This window comes from Trichomonas vaginalis, chromosome I, assembly GCF_026262505.1.
Source record: "Trichomonas vaginalis G3 chromosome I, whole genome shotgun sequence".
Taxonomy (NCBI): Eukaryota; Parabasalia; order Trichomonadida; family Trichomonadidae; genus Trichomonas; species Trichomonas vaginalis.
In genome coordinates this window covers 24,488,636-24,508,216 of record NC_067203.1, presented here as the reverse complement: position 1 = coordinate 24,508,216, position 19,581 = coordinate 24,488,636, and the positions used below count along the sequence as shown (strand labels likewise).

General features: G+C 32.6%; 6 protein-coding genes and 3 pseudogenes across 9 annotated transcripts, besides 1 other annotated feature; 5 read left to right on the top strand and 4 right to left on the bottom strand.

Annotated features, from left to right (window-relative positions):
• Positions 1–208: 208 nt before the first annotated feature.
• On the bottom strand, positions 209–6,418 carry TVAGG3_1043780 (zebrafish dkey-56m19.5 family; the record flags this gene model as incomplete). The annotated part of the gene is made up of 1 exon (XM_001311375.1): positions 209–6,418. The coding sequence occupies one exon, from the start codon at positions 6,416–6,418 to the stop codon at positions 209–211; it is 6,210 nt and encodes a 2,069-aa protein (XP_001311376.1).
• A 657-nt stretch (positions 6,419–7,075) lies between these two features.
• On the bottom strand, positions 7,076–9,671 carry TVAGG3_1043770 (clathrin adaptor protein; the record flags this gene model as incomplete). The annotated part of the gene is made up of 1 exon (XM_001311376.1): positions 7,170–9,671. The coding sequence occupies one exon, from the start codon at positions 9,669–9,671 to the stop codon at positions 7,170–7,172; it is 2,502 nt and encodes an 833-aa protein (XP_001311377.1).
• Positions 9,672–9,938: 267 nt separating this feature from the next.
• On the bottom strand, positions 9,939–10,412 carry TVAGG3_1043760 (uncharacterized protein; the record flags this gene model as incomplete). Its single annotated transcript, XM_051255618.1, has 1 exon — positions 9,939–10,412. One exon carries the CDS (start codon positions 10,410–10,412, stop codon positions 9,939–9,941), a length of 474 nt encoding a protein of 157 aa, XP_051081192.1.
• A 323-nt stretch (positions 10,413–10,735) lies between these two features.
• On the bottom strand, positions 10,736–11,165 carry TVAGG3_1043750 (attachment subunit-related family; the record flags this gene model as incomplete). The annotated part of the gene is made up of 1 exon (XM_051255617.1): positions 10,736–11,165. A coding segment is annotated over one exon (430 nt), but the record flags the coding sequence as incomplete, so codon positions are not given.
• A 472-nt stretch (positions 11,166–11,637) lies between these two features.
• On the top strand, positions 11,638–12,381 carry TVAGG3_1043740 (annotated as a pseudogene). The gene has a single exon. A coding segment is annotated over exon 1 (744 nt).
• A 1,558-nt stretch (positions 12,382–13,939) lies between these two features.
• Positions 13,940–19,581: part of a mobile genetic element that runs on past the window's edge.
• TVAGG3_1043730 (uncharacterized protein) lies at positions 15,014–15,444 on the top strand (the record flags this gene model as incomplete). Its single annotated transcript, XM_051255616.1, has 1 exon — positions 15,014–15,444. A coding segment is annotated over one exon (431 nt), but the record flags the coding sequence as incomplete, so codon positions are not given.
• On the top strand, positions 16,992–17,526 carry TVAGG3_1043720 (annotated as a pseudogene). The gene has a single exon. A coding segment is annotated over exon 1 (535 nt).
• On the top strand, positions 17,531–18,328 carry TVAGG3_1043710 (uncharacterized protein; the record flags this gene model as incomplete). Its single annotated transcript, XM_051255615.1, has 1 exon — positions 17,531–18,328. One exon carries the CDS (start codon positions 17,531–17,533, stop codon positions 18,326–18,328), a length of 798 nt encoding a protein of 265 aa, XP_051081189.1.
• On the top strand, positions 18,358–19,401 carry TVAGG3_1043700 (annotated as a pseudogene). Its single transcript has one exon. A coding segment is annotated over exon 1 (1,044 nt).

Here is a 19,581-nt window from a genome sequence, read left to right as displayed (position 1 = left end):
GCGTGAACACCAAAATTGCCATTTTGATTTTTCCAATCTCATATTTTGGTTTTCAATAAGCTTTTCCCCCTTGAAATTGAGCTAAATTTATTCAATTTTAGTCCAATGCATACTATATGCAAATATATATTTGATATTCACAAAAAAATTGAAATAAAAATATCAAATTTTAGTATTTATTCAAAATACAAACAAATAATTAAATAAGTTACATTTTTGGTTGTTGTTGCTGTCGTATGAAATCCTGTTGATGATTTGCTGTCATAGGAGTTTGAAATTGTGGAACTCCAAAGTTCTGATTCGGAATAAACATGTTTGGAGGATAGAAATAACCTCCATTTGGCATCAAAATGTCATTGATTGAGTTAACACCATTTTGTTGATAAAACTGAAATGCAGATTGTTGAACTGCCAAAATCTGCATTTGTATTGATTGATACTGGTTTTGTATCTGCTGGTACTGAAGAATTGCTTGTGGATTGTTTTGTATCTGAGGAGGAATCATCCTTTGGAATTGCGGAGGCATCTGAAACTGATTTTGTTGCGGCATTTGCATGAAATTGTTTTGCATACTATTAAAAGTTTTTTCTTCACGAGAATCATTTTCATTTTTAATAGTATTTTGCGTTTCAGTAATTCTTTCATTTTGTTTGTCATTTGAAGAATTGGCTAAATTGTTTGATTGATCCAAATTTGGTGAGCTTTTTGCGCCTTCTTCTTCAGTTTTATCTTGATTTGATGGATTAAATTCTTCATTTTGATTTATATTCACTACATCTTGTTCAATTTTTTCTTCATTTCCTTGCTCTTTATTAGCTGATTTTTCTTCATTGATAAGCTGAGCTTTTTCGTTTTCAATTACTTGTTCCTTATCTTCTATATCTTTTTGATTTGACTGAGATTCATTTCGTTTAACATTAGGATCATTAACAATTGAATCATTAGAAGTTTTATAACAAAAGATTTTGTAGAAATCAAAGTTTTCTTCTTCTGACGATTCATCAATACTAAGAACACGAAGTAATCGACAAATTGATGTTTCGAATTCTTGTGCTGCGAAATAATATGGACAAAATGAATCAATTGTATGTGTTACAAAAAATTCATGTAATGAATACAAGTTTGAAAAAATTCTCAACAAATTAATTGGAAATGAATACTGATTTGATTTCAAGTAACTGAAGAAAAGATTACTGAACTTGTCACTCATGGTTTTGTAAGAATCAATCAAGTCAATAATCTTTGTCATTTCATCAGTAATAATTGATTCGACTTTTGCTGATCTAAAGTCTAAATCTGATCTGAGATTACTGAAAACAAAATCTGGACCATTGATATTAAATTTATCATACTTAAAACATAGTGAAATTGGAATTTTAATGGAAGAAACATTCAAAATTCCTTCGACTTTGTTTGGTTTTGATGATAAATCAACTACTAATATGATTTTGTCTTCAACAACTTCTGTTTTAATGCTATTTGAAGATGACTCAATAGATACATCCAAAAACTGGAATGAACCTTCAATCAAAATAAAAATTTCTAAAGTATCGAAGTTGGCATTGAAATTGTAAAAATAAATTTGAGAGAAATTTGGATTGATTCCGGATTCTGTTACAACAATTTTTGGTGTAAATTTTGTTTGTAATCTGAAGCAGAAGTTTCTCCTTTTCTGATCATTTGTGTTTGGAAGATCAATTTCTTTCAATTTTCTAAGTTTTCCTTTAATCGTTTTTGTCAAATTCTTATTGACATTTATTGATTTGATTTCTTTTGACATATTAATGAATTTCTCAAAAACATTGAAAGTCTTTGGAAAAGATGAATCAAGATTAATTGTCTTCATATGTTTTTGGAAGTTCTCGGAGAATTTTTCTACTTTTATATCAGAAATTTTATCCAAAAACTGTTCAAATTCGATGTAACTCTTTCCAAAAACATTGTTTTCTTCTAATTTACTTGTCTTGAGTAAATTCTCAAGTTCTTTGTGCAAATTATACAAAATTTCGAAACTGAAATCTCCATTTTTCTTTCGATTTTTAGGAATTCTTACTTTAATCCAGGTCGGATTTGATATTTCGAATTTGAAAAATGATTTGTCAATTGAGTTATTAACAATTGCATACAAATGAGGACATTGAGTTTGTGAATATCTATGAGTTTTGTTTGTTTTAGTGTTTTTAACAATCATATTTCCTTTTTCTTGGAAAACAAAATCATATTCATTAACTTCTTCATTTGAAAGATCTAAATTCATTTGATTGTAAGACAAAATCATGTTGTAGAACTTGATTTTATCGAATGAATAATCAACACTTTCAAATTTTGGTTTAACCATCAAAAGAGGAACATTCTTAACAATTTTGTGGAAACAACTCGAATATAATTCAAGTTTCTGTTTAATTTCCATATTCCTTGATGATTCAAATTCTGTTTTCAAGGCATTAATAACTTCTTGTTTCATGTTTGACTTGATTGTTGAGATTTTTTCATCGTTTTCTTTATTTAATTTGTAGATTCCTGAAAATTCATTTTGTTTTTCATTTGAAATTTGATCCAAAATGAAATTATAGAGTTCTTTCCGTGGATTAGTAAAGAAAACATTATTATTTTCTTCGATACATTTCAATGTGAATCCAATAATTTGTTCTTGATATCTTAACAAAGAGTTTTCTTCACAAAAAGTGAAAACATCCAAAAATGAATTTTCAATCAATTTCCATTTCTTTTTGTCAACATTCAAGAGTTTTTCAAACAAACTAAATCTTTCTTTAGTCATTTTTTCTGGAAGATCATCATTAATATCATTTATAATAGAAATCTTTGTATTATGGATTTTCTCTTTAGATTCGAGTTCTTTTTGTAAATTAAAGTAGAACTCAGAAAGATTCTTTTGTTTGTTGATTTTGACTTTTTGTTCTTCACGTCTTTCTTTGAAATATTCCGAAAATATCTTCATATTACAATCATAGGCATTAGAATTCTGAAGCAACCTCATTATTATTAATCCAACTGTTACTTTTTCATCATTAGAGTCATCTAAATAAAGATTTTCTTCTTTAGAATCAAATGAATTGCAAAATTCTTGTAGTTTCGATAGATCCTGAGGAATTTTCTTCTTATTAATCATTTTGTTGATATCTTTAATGAAACCAGCAAAAGATTGATATTTTGGTGGTTTATAGTTCCAAAATCCATCAATTTCACTTAAAAATGGAAAAATTTCTTGACAATGTTTGAAGAAATAAAAGAAATTAGATAAAGGAACATTGATTTCTAAATCACTTCTGAAATTACAAATTAGTTGATTAAGAATATCAATACTTTTCTCATTAAGCTCTTTGAAAGGAAGTGAAAGATTGTTAATGTATTTTATCAAATTGTTTGTGTTGAAAAATTCATGATGTACAACAAATGTATCAAAGTATTTTTCTGAAACTTCATTTTCATATGAATCAAGAACTTTAGAATTTCCTGTTTTAAGAAATTCTTTTGTTAAATCAACTTCTTTTTTGTCATTTTTTTGCATGCTCTTGTAGATATTTATGAAATCATATGTTCTAAGTGAATAAATGAATTTGACTTTATTAGAATATTCAACTAAATCAAGAATCCATGAAATATCTAAATCACTATCAACAGGTTTTATTTGAACTTTTTCAAATTGATTGTTCTCTTTGACTTCTTCTTGTTCTGTTACTTTTATAAGTAATTTAAGAATGTCTGCTGATAAATCTTTCAAACAAATGATTTCTTCATCAATGAAAAACTTGATTACTTGATAATTCGTTTTCTTTTCTTTGATTATTAAATTGAAATATTCAGGTTTCATTTGATTGTTTGAAATCACATGGGACTGAAATTCCTTGTATTTAATTGCTACATTTCCGTATTTAGAGAAATCAAATGACTCCAAGATTTCAAAGTTTTCTTGACTTGAAGGATCAATTTTATTCTCAAACATTTCCAAAATTCTATAAAATTTTGAGAATGTTTCGAATTGATTTTCTTGATTTTCTAATATCTGATCGAAAATTAAATAGTTGTTGTCGCTTGTAGCGCTTTTACTTCTTAGAAGATCAGACAACAAAACAGAATTAAAGCCATCATTGTTCAAAACATCAATGATGAATTGTTTTGTCTCTTCTTTCATTTTCTCAGGTTTTTTAATGCAATTCCATGAAGCAAAGTAAGAAGGAATCAAGTACTTCAATTTGTTGTCAACAGTACTGAGATTAATTGGTAAATCCAATGCTTCCCTGAAGTTTTGATTTACAACAAACCTTGAAATATTCTTGATGCATTTGTTATAAATTGATGCAAATTCAAAGTCAACGCATTTGTAAAACTTATAATTTGAAAAATCAAATTGATTTTGTAAAGGTTCCAACAAATAACTTGAACCTTGTAATAGATTTAATATACTTTTGTCATATTTTGCTTCACAAACTGGAAAACAAAGTTTAATATCTATAGGATACATATTAATAATCAATTGACAAAACTCAAATTCATCAATTCCTGGTTTATAATCTACTCCAGGAATAGGAATCTTAGAATCCGCTTGTAAATTTATTTCATTAAATAAACAAGCTGTTTCCAAATTAAAAAGAATATCGTCAAAGATGTAAAACTTCCTTGAGAAAATTTTTTTCATCAATATTTCGACAGAAATACTATATTCCGAAATTAAATAAAGTGCTTCAAGGTTAAACTTCTTAGCTTCAGAAACTAAATAGTTTTCATTAGAATACATGATTCTATGCATTTGTATTTGAATATATTTGTGATAATTTGGATCAGAAGGTGCATTATTTTTTTCTAAATAATCCTCCAATTTTAATTCTTTCTCTTGAGCGACTTCTGTTTTGCTTCCTTTTAATAAAGCTTTCAGAATACCAATTGTCATTCTTTTGTCATCATAATACTTCTTAAGAAATTCAATTGAGTCAAGCCATAACTCTGAAGAATGCAAATTAGTAAGTTTTTCAAAAGTCTTTGCTTTCAAATCGTCATTTAATTGGTTGTATTCATAAGTTAGTTGTCTCATAACTTTCATGTTTTCTGGCAAAATATCATCATAATCAAGTGCAAAAATTGTACTACTTTCTGATTCCCTGATTTCTTCTGCAATTTCTTTGATTGTGCATTGACCAGCTCTTGACATAACTTTTAACAAAGTTGCCATTGCATCTTCAAAAGTATCATAATATGTGTCTTTGAATTTTTCATAGAAAAACTTCCAAATATCAAAGAAAGGTTTGAGATTATCTGACTTATAATAAGTTGAGAATGTTACATGGTTCAATAATTTAACATTAAAATCATTGAAAAACTTGTTATAATAGTAAGTTGATGCTAAGTCAGAATAATATTCAATTGTTTCTAAAACATCATCTAATTGTGGAACAACTCTAATTAATTCCAAACAATAACAGAGATAAAACAAAACATGCGCCAAACAGAAAGTATCACTCTTAAGACAACGAATAAAATTTGGAATAGGTTTGAAAACTCTTAATTCAAGTTCAGCCAATGGATTTTGTTCCAAATAAAGTTTTAAGAATGTTGGATTGGGATTTTTCGTGATTTCGTATTCAAGACAGAGATCTTTGATATTATTGAGTTTGGATTCTGATAAATTAGGATTTGCCTTTTTAATCATTTCATAATATTCAGCAAATGTTACATTTTTTCCATCTAAATTTATTTTTTCAACATCAAAAATTTCCTTTGTAAACAAATTAATAAACTTGGGATTAACTTCTTCAAAAACAATTGGAATGTCATAGGAATATGTTTCCGCTAAGTAATAAACATAAGCGAAAACATTGTACATGTGGAAAGTTATCTTGCTTTTGTCTTCTTCAAGTGCTCTCATCCAATTTCTCCAACTTAAAAGTTCTGGAGATGAAGAATAAGCTGCATAGAGATCTCTTCTTGCATTTGATCTAAATATGCGTGTAGTTGTTTTTTCAAAGTTAAATATAAGCCATGGATTGATATTCATAAATTTTGAAAGTTCATAAAAAGCGAGATAATAATTTTTGTCTTGCTTATCGATTTCATTTAGTAGATATACTATATATGAGTACCTTATTTGTGGTTCAACAAATCCAAATGAATGATTTTCAACTTCTGAAAAGATTGGCTCGTATAAATAAGTATTCTCGACTTGAAGTATTGGATTTTCAGGTAATTTGACTGTATCCAATAGATTTTTGTAAATGTTATGGAGATCTTTGATTTTGTAGATATCTGAAAGGATATTTTCTTGAGTGTTTTTGTTAATACTGCCTGAATTGAGATAAAATTCAAGAGCTTCATAGTTATCCAACTTTTTATTAACATATTCGACAATTTTTTCATATATTTCCGATGATTTTGTTTGATTTGCGTCAATCTCTTTTTCACTCATTCATAAATAAGAGATTGAAAAAGTTGAATATGTTAAAAATAGTACAAACAATCATTATTTTGATTGTTTCTCCCATCAATATATAAGTTTATTATTATAAGATTTGCATTATTTAAGAAAAAATTGAATTTGAACTAGTTTCTTCATTTTAATTAGGATGTAGTTAGCAAATCATCAGAATGGATTGCATAAAAATTATCAACCACATAGAAAAATCAGAATCATTTTGAGTTTCACTATCTAAAGCATGTTTCTTAAGGATATTCGTACTTTGATTTACAATAAAATTCAATATGAACTATAAATATTGGTGTATAATAACAATTTTGCGTTTCCATAACATATGTATAATATATTGATGATATTCATAAATTTTCATCACAATCAGTAGGTCTATTATAGTCAATGGTAAATCCTTAATGGATACATGTGGCTAAAATCTATGACTCTTTTATTAACAATCATATTCGGACATATTAGAAATTATTCATAAACAAAATATCACTTTTTGTCACTCATTCATAGTGAAGATGTAACTAAATTGATTACAATGATTATTCAATTAATATCTTGTAAGCTAAATTACAAGCCTTATCAGGAAATTGACAAAACTCCAGAAAATGGGGAGTGTATATACTCATATCTGACTCCAATTCAAATTTCTGGCAATTAACCTTAAATAATTGAATGTTGTGTCATAACCTTAAAAAATTCATTTCATTTAAAACTATACAAACAAATTTTTTTAGTTTTAATCAGTATTAAAATCGCAAAAAGGAAATGCTAAATGAGCACATTCTAAGATTGCATCTGTTGCTTTTGCAGAAGTTGTATGCAAATCCATGGTCAATATCATCTCTTCTTCTTGGAAAGTAAATCGAATTAAAATTCCCGCGTTTCCTGTAAAAGTATGGAATGTTCCTGCCATGAATATAACATTCTTCATATCACAGCAATCAAGAGGTGTCAAATTGAACCACTTCTTAGCTGTTTTAACAATTTCACTCAATATGTCTCCATCAGGAAGAATCAGAATAGATGATGTTGCCTGTTTTTCGACCATCGTTTGTTGCCACATGGAAGTGAAACTATCTCGTGATAGATTGTACGCGGTAATGAAGAATCGTGGTAAAACTGGTAACTTAAACTTAATAGTTTGTTTTGAATCGAAAATAATCGTCGCTATCGGCGGATTGTAAAATGGTTCATTTGCCACAAAATAAATTTGGCAGACACCTGTTGCATCACTCTCTATCGTGTTGACTTCCGAACCTTTTTTATACAATAATGAAGATTCGCATTCAATTTGGAATTGATCGATTTTGAGAGGATTTGTATCGTGATTCTGAATTTTTATCGTCAAGAGAATTTTTGATGAAGTTTCTGTTTTTTCTACACCGCAAAGGACAGTAATATTGGTCTGGTAATGGACAATACCCATGTTTTCCTTCAGGAATTTATCCAAGTGGTCCGAAACAGAGATCTGAGGCTTTTCTTCCATAATTATTGAAGTATCAACATAAGAATCAGGGGCAGAAAGCATTGAAACTGAGAGATCTGGGTAGTTTAAGACAGCTAATGCTTCTCTTGATCTCTGGCTTACTTCAAAACTCGATGATGATACTACATCTTGTAAGAAATACAAAACATCTGGGGTAACTTCTTTGTATTTTGCTGAAATCTTGAGTAAACCTGAAACTATGGATGTTTGAGCTGATGATGATGGCGCTGTTGAGAACGCCGTCATTAAAATATCAACAACATGTTTTGCATCTCTTAAATTCGTTTGTCCGAACACGTAAGATGCTATTTTGATGATACTACCATTGACTCCAGGGTTCTCTTCGATCTTCGTTATCAAATTCTGTACATTATCATCAATATTTTGATGATCATCTAAAATAGACTTCGCAACATGTTGCCAGAACGAGCAGTCATCACTATCACTGCATTCGACCAACTTAAAAAGCGTTTGTGATTTCCATTCCGAATCTTTTGAAAAAGAATTCGCCAAAACAGCCAATTTCTTGCATAATTCAGCTCTTAAATGCAAGGGTGACCTGGATACAAACGGAATAAGCGTATCTAAGATGATCATACAGTTGTCATTATTTGCAATGAAATATAATAAAGTAAAAGCTTTCATATCTGTAGGATAAACGCGTGATGTTACAATAGAAAGTAATTCTGGTATTAATGTCTGTAAATTCGAAGCGAAATGAGGTGAATTTCCGACTAAATTTGCTAAAGAATCCATTGCGAAGTGTCTGCGCTGTCGTGTGTGCTTAATAAGTACAGTAATGAAGTTTTCCAGTGTTGCCTGAGGCAAAGGAACTTGAACTAAGAAGATAGAAGCTTCAGAAAAAACAGTTAAAAATGCGTAAAGTCCGTCAGGATCTCTTTTAGCGTTATTCATCATGAGTAATGAGTTTGCTATTTGATCTAGCTTCTCAATATCCTGGTTCGTGTACGTCAAGTAGAAATTCAAGATCCGAAAAAGATTTGCACACAAAAAAGGGCAAGGAACGCCGTATCTTGTATACTGTGATGGGCATTTGTTCTGTACAACTAACTGGTGAAGTACTGTGATGCACGCTTGGAAGATATCGTCACTTGTCGCTGGTTGAAGTTGAACGATATTAAAAGCAAGTAAAGAAGCTGCAAGCGCGAAACTGAGATTTGTAGATTGTATCATCTGTACTACACGCGGTGACACTCTATCGATGCCAGGAACTTGAAGAGAGGACTGATAAATCTGATATAACGCAATAAGGGCTCTAGACTTCGTATGTTCGCTAATTGTATTCGAAATTAATATATCAACAACGCTGGGACCTATAGTATCAGCTATTTTGGATGTTGCACAATTTGCGATAAATCCAAGCGCCAAATCGATTGCGGGCTCGTTTTTTGTGTGTGATAATTGTTTTTTGAGAACACTTCCAAATTCTATGATTTGCTCTGGATGTGTATTGCATAGAATTGACGCTGCAATCCATCCAATTCTTTTGTTAGCAATATTGGAGCTTTCAATTAAATCTATGATGTTTCCGATGCCTAGTTGTATTATGTCATAACCATATAGAGTAATATAGCATAGTTTGGCGATAGATTTTTTTTTCTCGTAAGATTTCTTCTTTTTTGACATAAAAGCTTTTTTAATCTTCGTAATTTCATCAGCGATTCGTTCCGGTGCATTCGCTCCAAGTTCATATGTTTCGTTGATAAAATTACGAAGGCCTCGAATATCCATTGAAAAAAAAAGATTTGAATTCTTTACAAAAAAACAAAGACGTTTATGAAATATCGAAATCATCGATATGAAATGAATTATTATAGAATTTGATTCATCAAATGATTCACACAACCTCCATCAGATGAAAAAAAAAAGGTATTGGGGCTTCCAGGCACTTCGTGCCCTCTAGCCCCGGAGAAACTAGAGGAGGAATGATACAAAGACCAGATGAAAAAAATAAAAATATTATAATAAAATTAAATTTTTAGTCTTAAATTGTTTTTTTTATTCGGTATATTCTGAATCTTGAATGTCTTGGAAATTTTCTTCTTCTTCACTCTCTGAGGTGAGGATTTCTTCGACTTCTTCTTCTTCGCTCTCTGAGGTGAGGATTTCTTCGACTTCTTCTTCGCCATTGGGAGCAACAAATCCTGCGATGAAAACTTTGTATATACCTTCTTGAGGAGTCTCTATGATGAAAGTCGTATTGTTGAGGAAATGGAACTCGACATCTTGAACAAATTGGCAACTGCTGTGTGTGAATTTTGCAATTGTGAGAGGCTTTCCTTTATAGCCCTTGGGAAAGCTTGAGATAGTTACTGTTCCTCCATATGGAACTCTGGCAGGAATATCTAAAGCAACAGTTGTTATAACGTGGAAATTGTCTTGAAATTCTGGTAAAGGTTGTATACAATAACCGTTTTGACTGTCCTGGTTTAGTAAAAAAGTATACGTAAAAGGACCTTTCACCATGTTCATTCAATTCTTCCAAATAATTGTATGAATTTGGATATAAACGGACAAATTCAGCAATTTTAACTTCTTGTAAATGCTTCTGCAAGTTCTTTGGAAACAAGTGAATGAACTGGTCAATAGCTTGCAACGCTATGAGATTGCAGTAACGGGTAAATATGAAGCAAACATGTCAACAAGTACGCCAGGGTCTTTGATTTCGTTTTCAAGAGGCTGAATGGCATCCATGACAGCTTGAAACATCTCGTTATAATCTCGATTGTCTTCTGAACCCCACTGTTCATTTAACTTATCTAACAATTCTAACCTTTTCTTTGCGTATTTTCTACGAACTTTCTCTGAAAGAGGAGTGTCGCTATCTTGTGTGTCTTGAATTTGTGACTTAAATTGTTTGCTAAAGGCAAGATAGCGTGTTTGCGACCTAGTGGTCATTGCAGAATGTGTTTCTGTATGTTCGATTGGATGTGTTTCTGTATTTTCGGGTGGTTTGTTTTCTGTATGTTCGATTGGAGTCTGATTGGTATGAACTTCTTCTGAAAATGCTTCTGTTCCGATAGTTGTTGTTGCCTGACCTGTTGGCTGAGCTGTTTCTTTGTGCAAATGCATATTGTCCAACAAATTGTCTTGAATTGTATGAGGAAGTTGCTTTGGTATTATAGGAGGTCGTAAGGGTTTTGAGAATGGTGAGACATAAGTTGTAGGAACTTTAACTGCAGAGGTAGTCGACGAATTGTTTGCGACACTTTTTCTTCCTTCCATTATGAAAAATGAACTGTTTTTTTTCGGACAACTCATAGAAAAGTTTAAAATAAACGGTTTTTACCAACGGAGACCCCCTCTATTTTTTTATTTTATTTAATAGTTACCGTTGGCAAACCGTTCCATCTCAAATATTGAATGAACTATAAACGTTTTTTGTTTTCTATATATACTTTTTTGTCCAACGGTAAAACTTTTTACACAACGGTTTTTGAGAGTCGTCGCTGTTGACTTTTTTGTAGAGCACTCAAAATAGTATAACTTTGTCCGGACAAATAAGGGTCTATCGTCGCTACAGGAAAAGTTACAGGCGTTCCAAGGAAGTATACTTTGAGAAGCCTTTTCTCCTTATAGAATGAGATAGGACGGTTATTTTACAAAACTGACAACACGTTGACCGAGTAGTTTTTTGTGCTGAACAAAAAGTGTCATATAAACATCTGTCAAAAACCGCTTTTTAACTTCACTTAAAATGCCACGTAAGCTACGTAAGAATATACGTAAGAGGAAGGGAGCATTGAAACATCCAATAGTAAAACTGACACCACAACAACAGTTGCAACAACAAATGATGAATGACCCCACTATGTTGCAACAAATGTCAAGCAACCCTATGCTTTTAAACCGAGTTATTGGTGCACAGAGTGGAGGTTTAAGAGCGGCACTTTTAGCGAAAATGGCAGGCTATGGTGGAGCTGCAGACGGAACAGCTTATAACCCTCAAAGTCAAATGAATTTGAGTTCACTCAAAAATCAAATAACAGATGTCAAAAAGTCAAACATAGACATACAGAAACAAATAAGTGAAAACGAAAAGAAACTAGAATATGACAGACACACAAAGAAACTCAATGAGTTAAACGTAGAGAAAAAGAAGAAAGAAGAACAACTGAAAGAACTAAGTACAGAGGAATATGCGAAAAAAGTGTCAGAAAAAGCAGCAGAAGTAGCAAAAATGGAACAAGATGTTATAAATTTGAAAAACCATACTACTCAATATAAAGTACTGAAAGATGAAGAAATAAAACAAAAAAGCCCTGAAGACATATATGGATAGCGATGAGTATAAAAAAGAAGTTGAAGCAAATGTAAAGGCAGAAAAACTTTTACAGTTGCAAAACCAAACCGTACAGTATGAAAACTTAGCACAAGAAAGTAAAAATAACGACGCAGCCATGCAAAAGGCAATGAAAAGCGCAGAATATATAAAAGCTAATAATGACTGGTTAGATGCCCAAGCCAACGCTAAAGCAGCCCAACTTATAGGGTCAATAAGGACAAAAATACAAGCGGATGAAGACAGTTCAAATGAAGCTTTAATGAATGCTGACTTTAAGAACGCCTTCGAAGCTCTTCATAGTAAGGTGAAACTAGTGAACGACTTCTCATCTGGAAAGAAACTGAAGTCTGAAGGTTTCGACAACGAGTTAAGAGAAGTAGCACAAAATATGACGAAAATAACAGATGCAGCAACGAGACAGGCAGTTCAAAGTGCCTATGACGCCGTTAGAGCAACTGTTGTGGAAAGTCAAGAAAAAGAGTTACAACACACCAAAACAGACCTAGTAAATGCTTTCTTAAGAACGAAAAGTCAGGTAGGACATTATGCTGCAGATGGAACATATGTGCCAGCTGGTGGAACTTATATATACCACCAAAACCCTCCAAGAGAAGCACCTGCACCAGGACTACCTAAAACATTTACATCGTCACATGGACACAGACACAGGCATGCACCAAAACCAACACAACAACCAACACAACAACCAACACAACAACCAACAGTTCAAAATCCAGCACCACAACCAACAGTTCAAAACACTGCACCACAACCAACAGTTCAAAATCCAGCACCACAACCAACAGTTCAAAATCCAGCACCACAACCACAAACAGAGCAAGGACATAAAAGAAGTAGAGAACAAGGAAACCAAGAATTCTTAAAAATGCTTAAGGAAAATTATGGTTACCCAGATACTCTTGACTTTAGTGACAGATATAAAGAAGCTATTAGAAAGTTCAAGGAAGGAAATACTGACCCGAACCTATTTAGCTTTATGGTTCAGCACCAAATGGGATATAATTTCAAACCTGGAAAATACAAGCTCGCTAAGGGATATGATTTAATAGCATATCATCCAAATGACATGGATGAATTTACTCCGAGATATTTGGTGTCAGAGATAAATGATAATTCAACTATCTTCATGAAACGCGTAAAAAATAGAGACGGAACGAAAGAAGAAAGGGTTATGAATGCGGATGGCTTAAATAGGGAACTTGTTAAAAACGGTCTCGGAATATATGAAATGCCAGCAGATGAGGTACAAGAAACTCCACAGGAAGAAGTTCAGATACAACCAGACATGGAAGAAATAGTTCAGCAACAACAGCTAGAAGAGCCAGAAGGAAACGAACAAGTCCCTCCTTTGGAAACTAACTTCACAGAACTAGATGAAGATTTGGAACAGCCGAAAAATCTTGACCCTCAACAAGAGTATGCGGAGAATATGGAATCTTTCCAAGAGTCTAAGAAAAATTCGGCTGACATAGTAGAAGAATATCGAAAAATGTTCGCCGACATACAAAAGACTCCAACATCAGATGAAAATATTCAGCATAGAATGGAAGTACTGAAAGAAAATGTACGCAAATACAACAATCCTTTTTACTTACGACCATATAACGTTCAATCTTTGGCTGAACTCGGTGAAAATAAAAGGTTAAATTTCAACAAAACATATAGAAATGAAACATTGTTTAAAGTTCATTCAGAACCTAACCAATATGGAAACAAACCTACTTTTGTTTCTGCAGACTATGGAACTACAATGAGATGGGGTCATAAAGCTAATCCGGATAGGTGGTTCATAAACTTACAACCACAATTCCAAGAAGTTGTAGACGCAATGGAAGTGAATGGTGAACCAGATATAGCTGGTATTTTCAGCGCGGCTTTAATGCCATTGAAAGATATGAAACATGCAGATATTTTGGACCAGTATGAAATGAACATGGCTGATGGAAATATAACACCTGACGTTCTAGAACATTTATCTCAAAGAACTACACAGAACCATAGAGATGGTATATTTGGTGAAGAGTTTAGAAAGAAAGTTAGGGAGATAGAAGGAAGAGAACCTATTGTACATGACCTTGCAAACGAAAGTTTACAAAATGTCATAAAAACTTACTTTGCAGACAATGAACTGAGAAGGGATGAATATTTAAGAAAACTCAAATGGACAGTACCAAATGAAATGTTAGTATTGAAAAACATGTTCCTTGACAAAATAAAACCAACTACAGAAATAAATGACGCAAGACTGAAACATTGGGTAAAAGCTTTCCCATTCACAAAAGATATTATTGGTAACATGGAAAGAAAACCAGAATGGCTACAAAAACATATATTTGGAAACGAGCATATTCCATATGGACAAGCTATATTTGAAGAGCTTGAACCGGAAACTCAGGAAAGAGTCATGCAAACAATACGCGAAGACTCAAATACAAACTATGACAAAATCTTTCTAGGATATTGGTTACCTGAGATGGGCGACCAGAGCCCAAAGGCAAAAAGGACATGGGAAATTTACAACATACTAGGTGAACATGAGGCAAAGATGCAACAACTTGAAGCAGAGGGCAAGTTACCAAAAGCGACACCAAAGAAGAAGAGTAGAACAAAGTGAAAGTAGTGAAGAAGTAACTTCATCTAGTGAAAGTAGTGGCAATGAAGGAAAAAGAAGAGTTAAAAACTCAGTCAGGAAGAAAGTAAAGCTTGGTACGAGTGGGTTCTATTATGACACATAAATCCAACTATTCTATATTTTTACCCATATGAAATGTACGCCGCTCAGAATATAACGCCAACAGTTTTGGATGCCATGAACGGAAATGTTTCCGAATGGTATAACGAATGCGACAATGCCATTAGAAGGTCAGAAATAGTTCCTGGAACTTACGAATATACAACTGCTGTTTCTTATGGAAACGTAGGTGAGTTTGGAGAAGGTTCTTCAACAACAGTAGATATTGCTTGCGACAGGTTTCATATTATTTCTATTGACAACTCATTCTTATACGTGGAACAAGACATTGAAATAAAACCTTCTGCCAAGTTGTCTGACAAGAAAGGTTGCAATGGAATTTTCTATGTCGGATACCAATATGCTCCAGAAGTTTTCATGGGATATAAGATATATTCTAACTCTGACTTAGTTCAAACAGTAACATGGGCAAACTATGAATGGTTCGCTTTGAGAAACTCAGTACAACCACAAGCTAGAGAACAAACAGACCAGTATGCAACTATTGAGAAAATAAGAAGACTTGACCCTAACGTTCCAGGAGTTTATGTTAACCTTTCTGGTTCAGATGGAACTGCTGCCACTAAAGTAAAACTGAAACTTAGAGTTCCTTTGTCATCTTTCCTCATCTTCAGGTTTTTAAGATACTTGCCAAACTGGGCAGGAAAAATTTCTATCGAACTTACTCCAAGCAAAAATAACTTAGTCATTGCACCAACACAAGACCCATTCACTCTTACAGACGTAAAGGGAACAAATAAAACGTCATTCGCCGAATTTTGCAAAGACAAAGTTGACTTAGACTTTGGTTTCTCAAACCTCAACACTGAAGTAAACTATTATTTCAATGCTGCTGGAACTGCTTGGGACCCAGTTAAGTTCACATGCGAAAAGTTTGAATGCAAGAGAATAGAAAGCAGACTTGCAGTCTATATGTTGGACCCAGATATTTCAAATGCTTTAGCTGCCAAATATATTGCAGTTCCACTTATGTTCCCTATACACCAAATATCTGTCAAAGACTTTGCAGGTGAAGTTGGAAACCAAAGTCTGACCGAGGTGCAAGAACAGATATTGCTTTAACAACTGCAATGAAACATGCAGATACTATGTTTGTACTGTTCAGACGAACTATAAATGACTATTCTTGTTTCTACAACCCTGGTATTAAATATCATATAAACATAGATGGCAAATATTATCCAAGAGAAGAATATTCTACAGTTGAGGATATGAGGTCATACAACTTGACATTAGATGCTATGAACTTTAACAACAACTTCACAACAACCATTAACCCTGAAATGCAAAGTTCTATTATGCCATATGTGAAAGTATGGACTCATACAGGAGGTCAAAAAACTCAATATACAAATGGAGACCGTTCAAACTTTTGGCTTGGCATTCCATTTGCTGACTCAGAAGACTTTATGGGTGGTATTTCAACTGTTGGTACTGTACAAATACAATATACTGGTGACAGAGACGGTCCAGATGAATTGAAGCAAAGAAGTTTACAAAACCAATAGCACTTTTCACGGAAGATGCTCTTTTGAAGATTCGTTCGATGAAACCTGCTGGGGCTCCTCAGATTGGCATAACGACAGCTTCCATCGAGCAGATTTTGGCAGCAGGTCAGTAAGTTGTTCTTGAACTGACTTCTCTCCGTCAAATATTGACAGTACGCCAGTTTTGACATAATATTGTAAGATAAACTTACCTTTAGAAATATCTGTAAGTTTTGTTGTTATATTTTTGTCTGCTTCAAGAACTTTCACCATTTCAGTTATACCAACTTTCTTTGCTTTATGAAAATATTTTGGTTCAGCAAAGACTGCTATTCTATAACATTTTCCATTGTTTGTAAAGAACTATTCTGTCAATGTATTTGTATTGTTTGTGTGTGTAAACTTTGTTCTGCTTCAATTCGAAGAGATATCGAATACGTCCATCTTTTTATTCTAAGTAAAATGTCATTTCCGAAAAATAGAAGCGTAGTGTTTCAAAAGGTTTAATGGCGGTGGCAGATGTGAAGTTAAATTCACCAACTCAAACAAACAGTCAAAGTGTTATTGTCAATGTCAAAGACAGAGATGTTGAAGTGGGGAAACCATACGAAGACGAAGATGGTATAACAATTGTTCCTGTAAAAGAACAACCAACATATCCTGAAGTTAACAGAGACTTAAGTTCTGTTGCAGATATTCGAAACGACTACCAACAACTGAAAGACAAACTTCAAACTCAGGAGAAGATTTGTCAAGCTTTAGGTATAATGTTAAACTTGGTCGAACACAACCCTGTAAAAGTGAACTCATATGTCATTGCACCTCATGAAGTTTGAAAGAACTATTGAAACTTTTGACAGAGGCAGACGATATAAACATCAAAGAAATAGAACCCGACATTAGTTGCTGTGGTGTTTCATATAATGTCATTGACAAGATATACGTTATGAAAGGAGGTGAAACGTTGAACTTAAATATAGTTTCCCAGACGTCATAAAAATATTTGACGACCACAACATTTCATTAAAATTTATTTGCTAAGTAAATGGCAGAAGACATAATGGTTTATACTATTACGACTAAAAACCCTGAGTCATATAATTCTATAACAACAAACTTACAAAGTCCTCAAGGACGATATTGTAAACTAACCTTAAACACAATGACGACTAAAGCCTGTTTTGCTCTTTTGACACCAGAAGACTTTATTGTTGTGAATGGTAAAAAATACTCCTTTGAAGATACTTACTCAGATATACCACCAACAGGTTTTGTTGACTTATTTAATACTTTAAGTACGGGTGTAACATGTGCTGCAACTAGAGCAGGTTTCATTATGTTTGGATGTCCGACTGAGTTTACTATAAACGATATGAGCTATAATACAAAACTTATTTCTGGTTTTTACTACCAACAGTTTCCTATAACAGGAAAAGGTGTCATACAAGGAATGTCTATTCCATTGACATTAAGCACACCAATCTTATATATTGTTTCAAACTTAGGTTCAAAGTGTTATTCGAATGTCGACAGAAACTATTATGACCAAAAGATACTTATGCGTATAAACAATACTTTCTCTGCTGGTTTGCCTATTGTTCATTCGAATGCAGAATTTTCAACCTTAGTGAACTCAAACACTTTGGCAAGTATAACGTTGACATTAGTTGACGCAAACTTTGTTCCTGTAAAACTTTTATGTCCTATGTATTTGTCAATGACGGCAGAAAGTTTCGAATTGGAAGATGCAACTGGTGAAAGTATTGTATTACAAGAACAACTTCAACAACAAATAGCTCAAGAACAACAAATGCAACAAATGCAACAACAAAGTCAAGAATAAAAAAAAATATTTTTTTTATTTTTATAAAAATGTACAGAATAGATGTTTCAGATTTTTATGACTTCCAAGCATTCAGAAATATGTGTCCATTTCGAGACTATAACAAAGCAGTCGAGAATTTGAAACGTTTAGTCATTTATGTCGACTCTGCCCCAGAATGTTATGTTATGAAAGAATGGGATGTTGTCTTTAACAAACCAAGAGCAACAATAGTTTCAGAACAAGAATGTAGACAGAAACTTAAGAAAATAAAAGTCGTACAAGTTGGCATGAAGATGTTAGATGCTTGGGATATCTTATTGTCAAAGTTAGAAGATTTTTCAGTTCGAGGTATAAAGTTCTATACACCTTCTCCAAACTTCTATTCTATCTTCACTGGATATAAATATGAACAAGTAGAATGGAAAGAAAATATTATAGAAGCTTGGTTAGACCATGTCAAAGAAATTATATGCAATGGAAACGAAAGAGTCTATGAGTATATCTTATGTTGGTTTGCAAACATCTTACAACATCCAAGTGCTAAAAATGAAACTGCTCTCATTATAATTGGAAAACAAGGAACTGGTAAGAACACATTCTTTACAGATATTTTGTGCAAACTGTTAGAAGGTTATTCGAACCGAATATGACAAACTTAGAAAACATCTGTGGCAAGTTTAACTCCTCAATAGAGAATATGAAACTTATAGTATGTAACGAACTTCAAAGTATAGATACAACAAAAGTTTTGAACTCAGATGCTTTGAAGAGTCTTATAACAGACAAAGTTGGAGTTGTTGAAAGAAAGTATAAAGACCAAAGAGTTTGTGAAAATGTTGCAAACTTCATTATGGTTTCAAACAATGCTGTTCCGATGAAGTTAGAAAGTTCTGACAGAAGATATGTAGTTGTCAGAACGTCAGATTCTCATATGCAAGATACAGAATATTTTGACGACTTAGCAGAAACTTTGACATCTGACTTTTACAACCACTTGTTCTCATATTTTATGACATTAGATATTTCTAAGTTCAATCCAAGACAAATTCCACATACCGAAGAGAGACAAACATTGTTAGAAGCAAACAAGAGTGTATATGAACTGTTCATAGATGAAACTGACTTTGAGTGTTTAGATGAAAGGTCATTGTACGATTCGTATAAACAATATTGTCAAGAATATGGTTATATGACAGCGTCTAAACGAACATTCTTGGCAAATGTCAAAAGTCTTTTAGATGTTCAGAATGGTGTATATACAAAGAAAAATT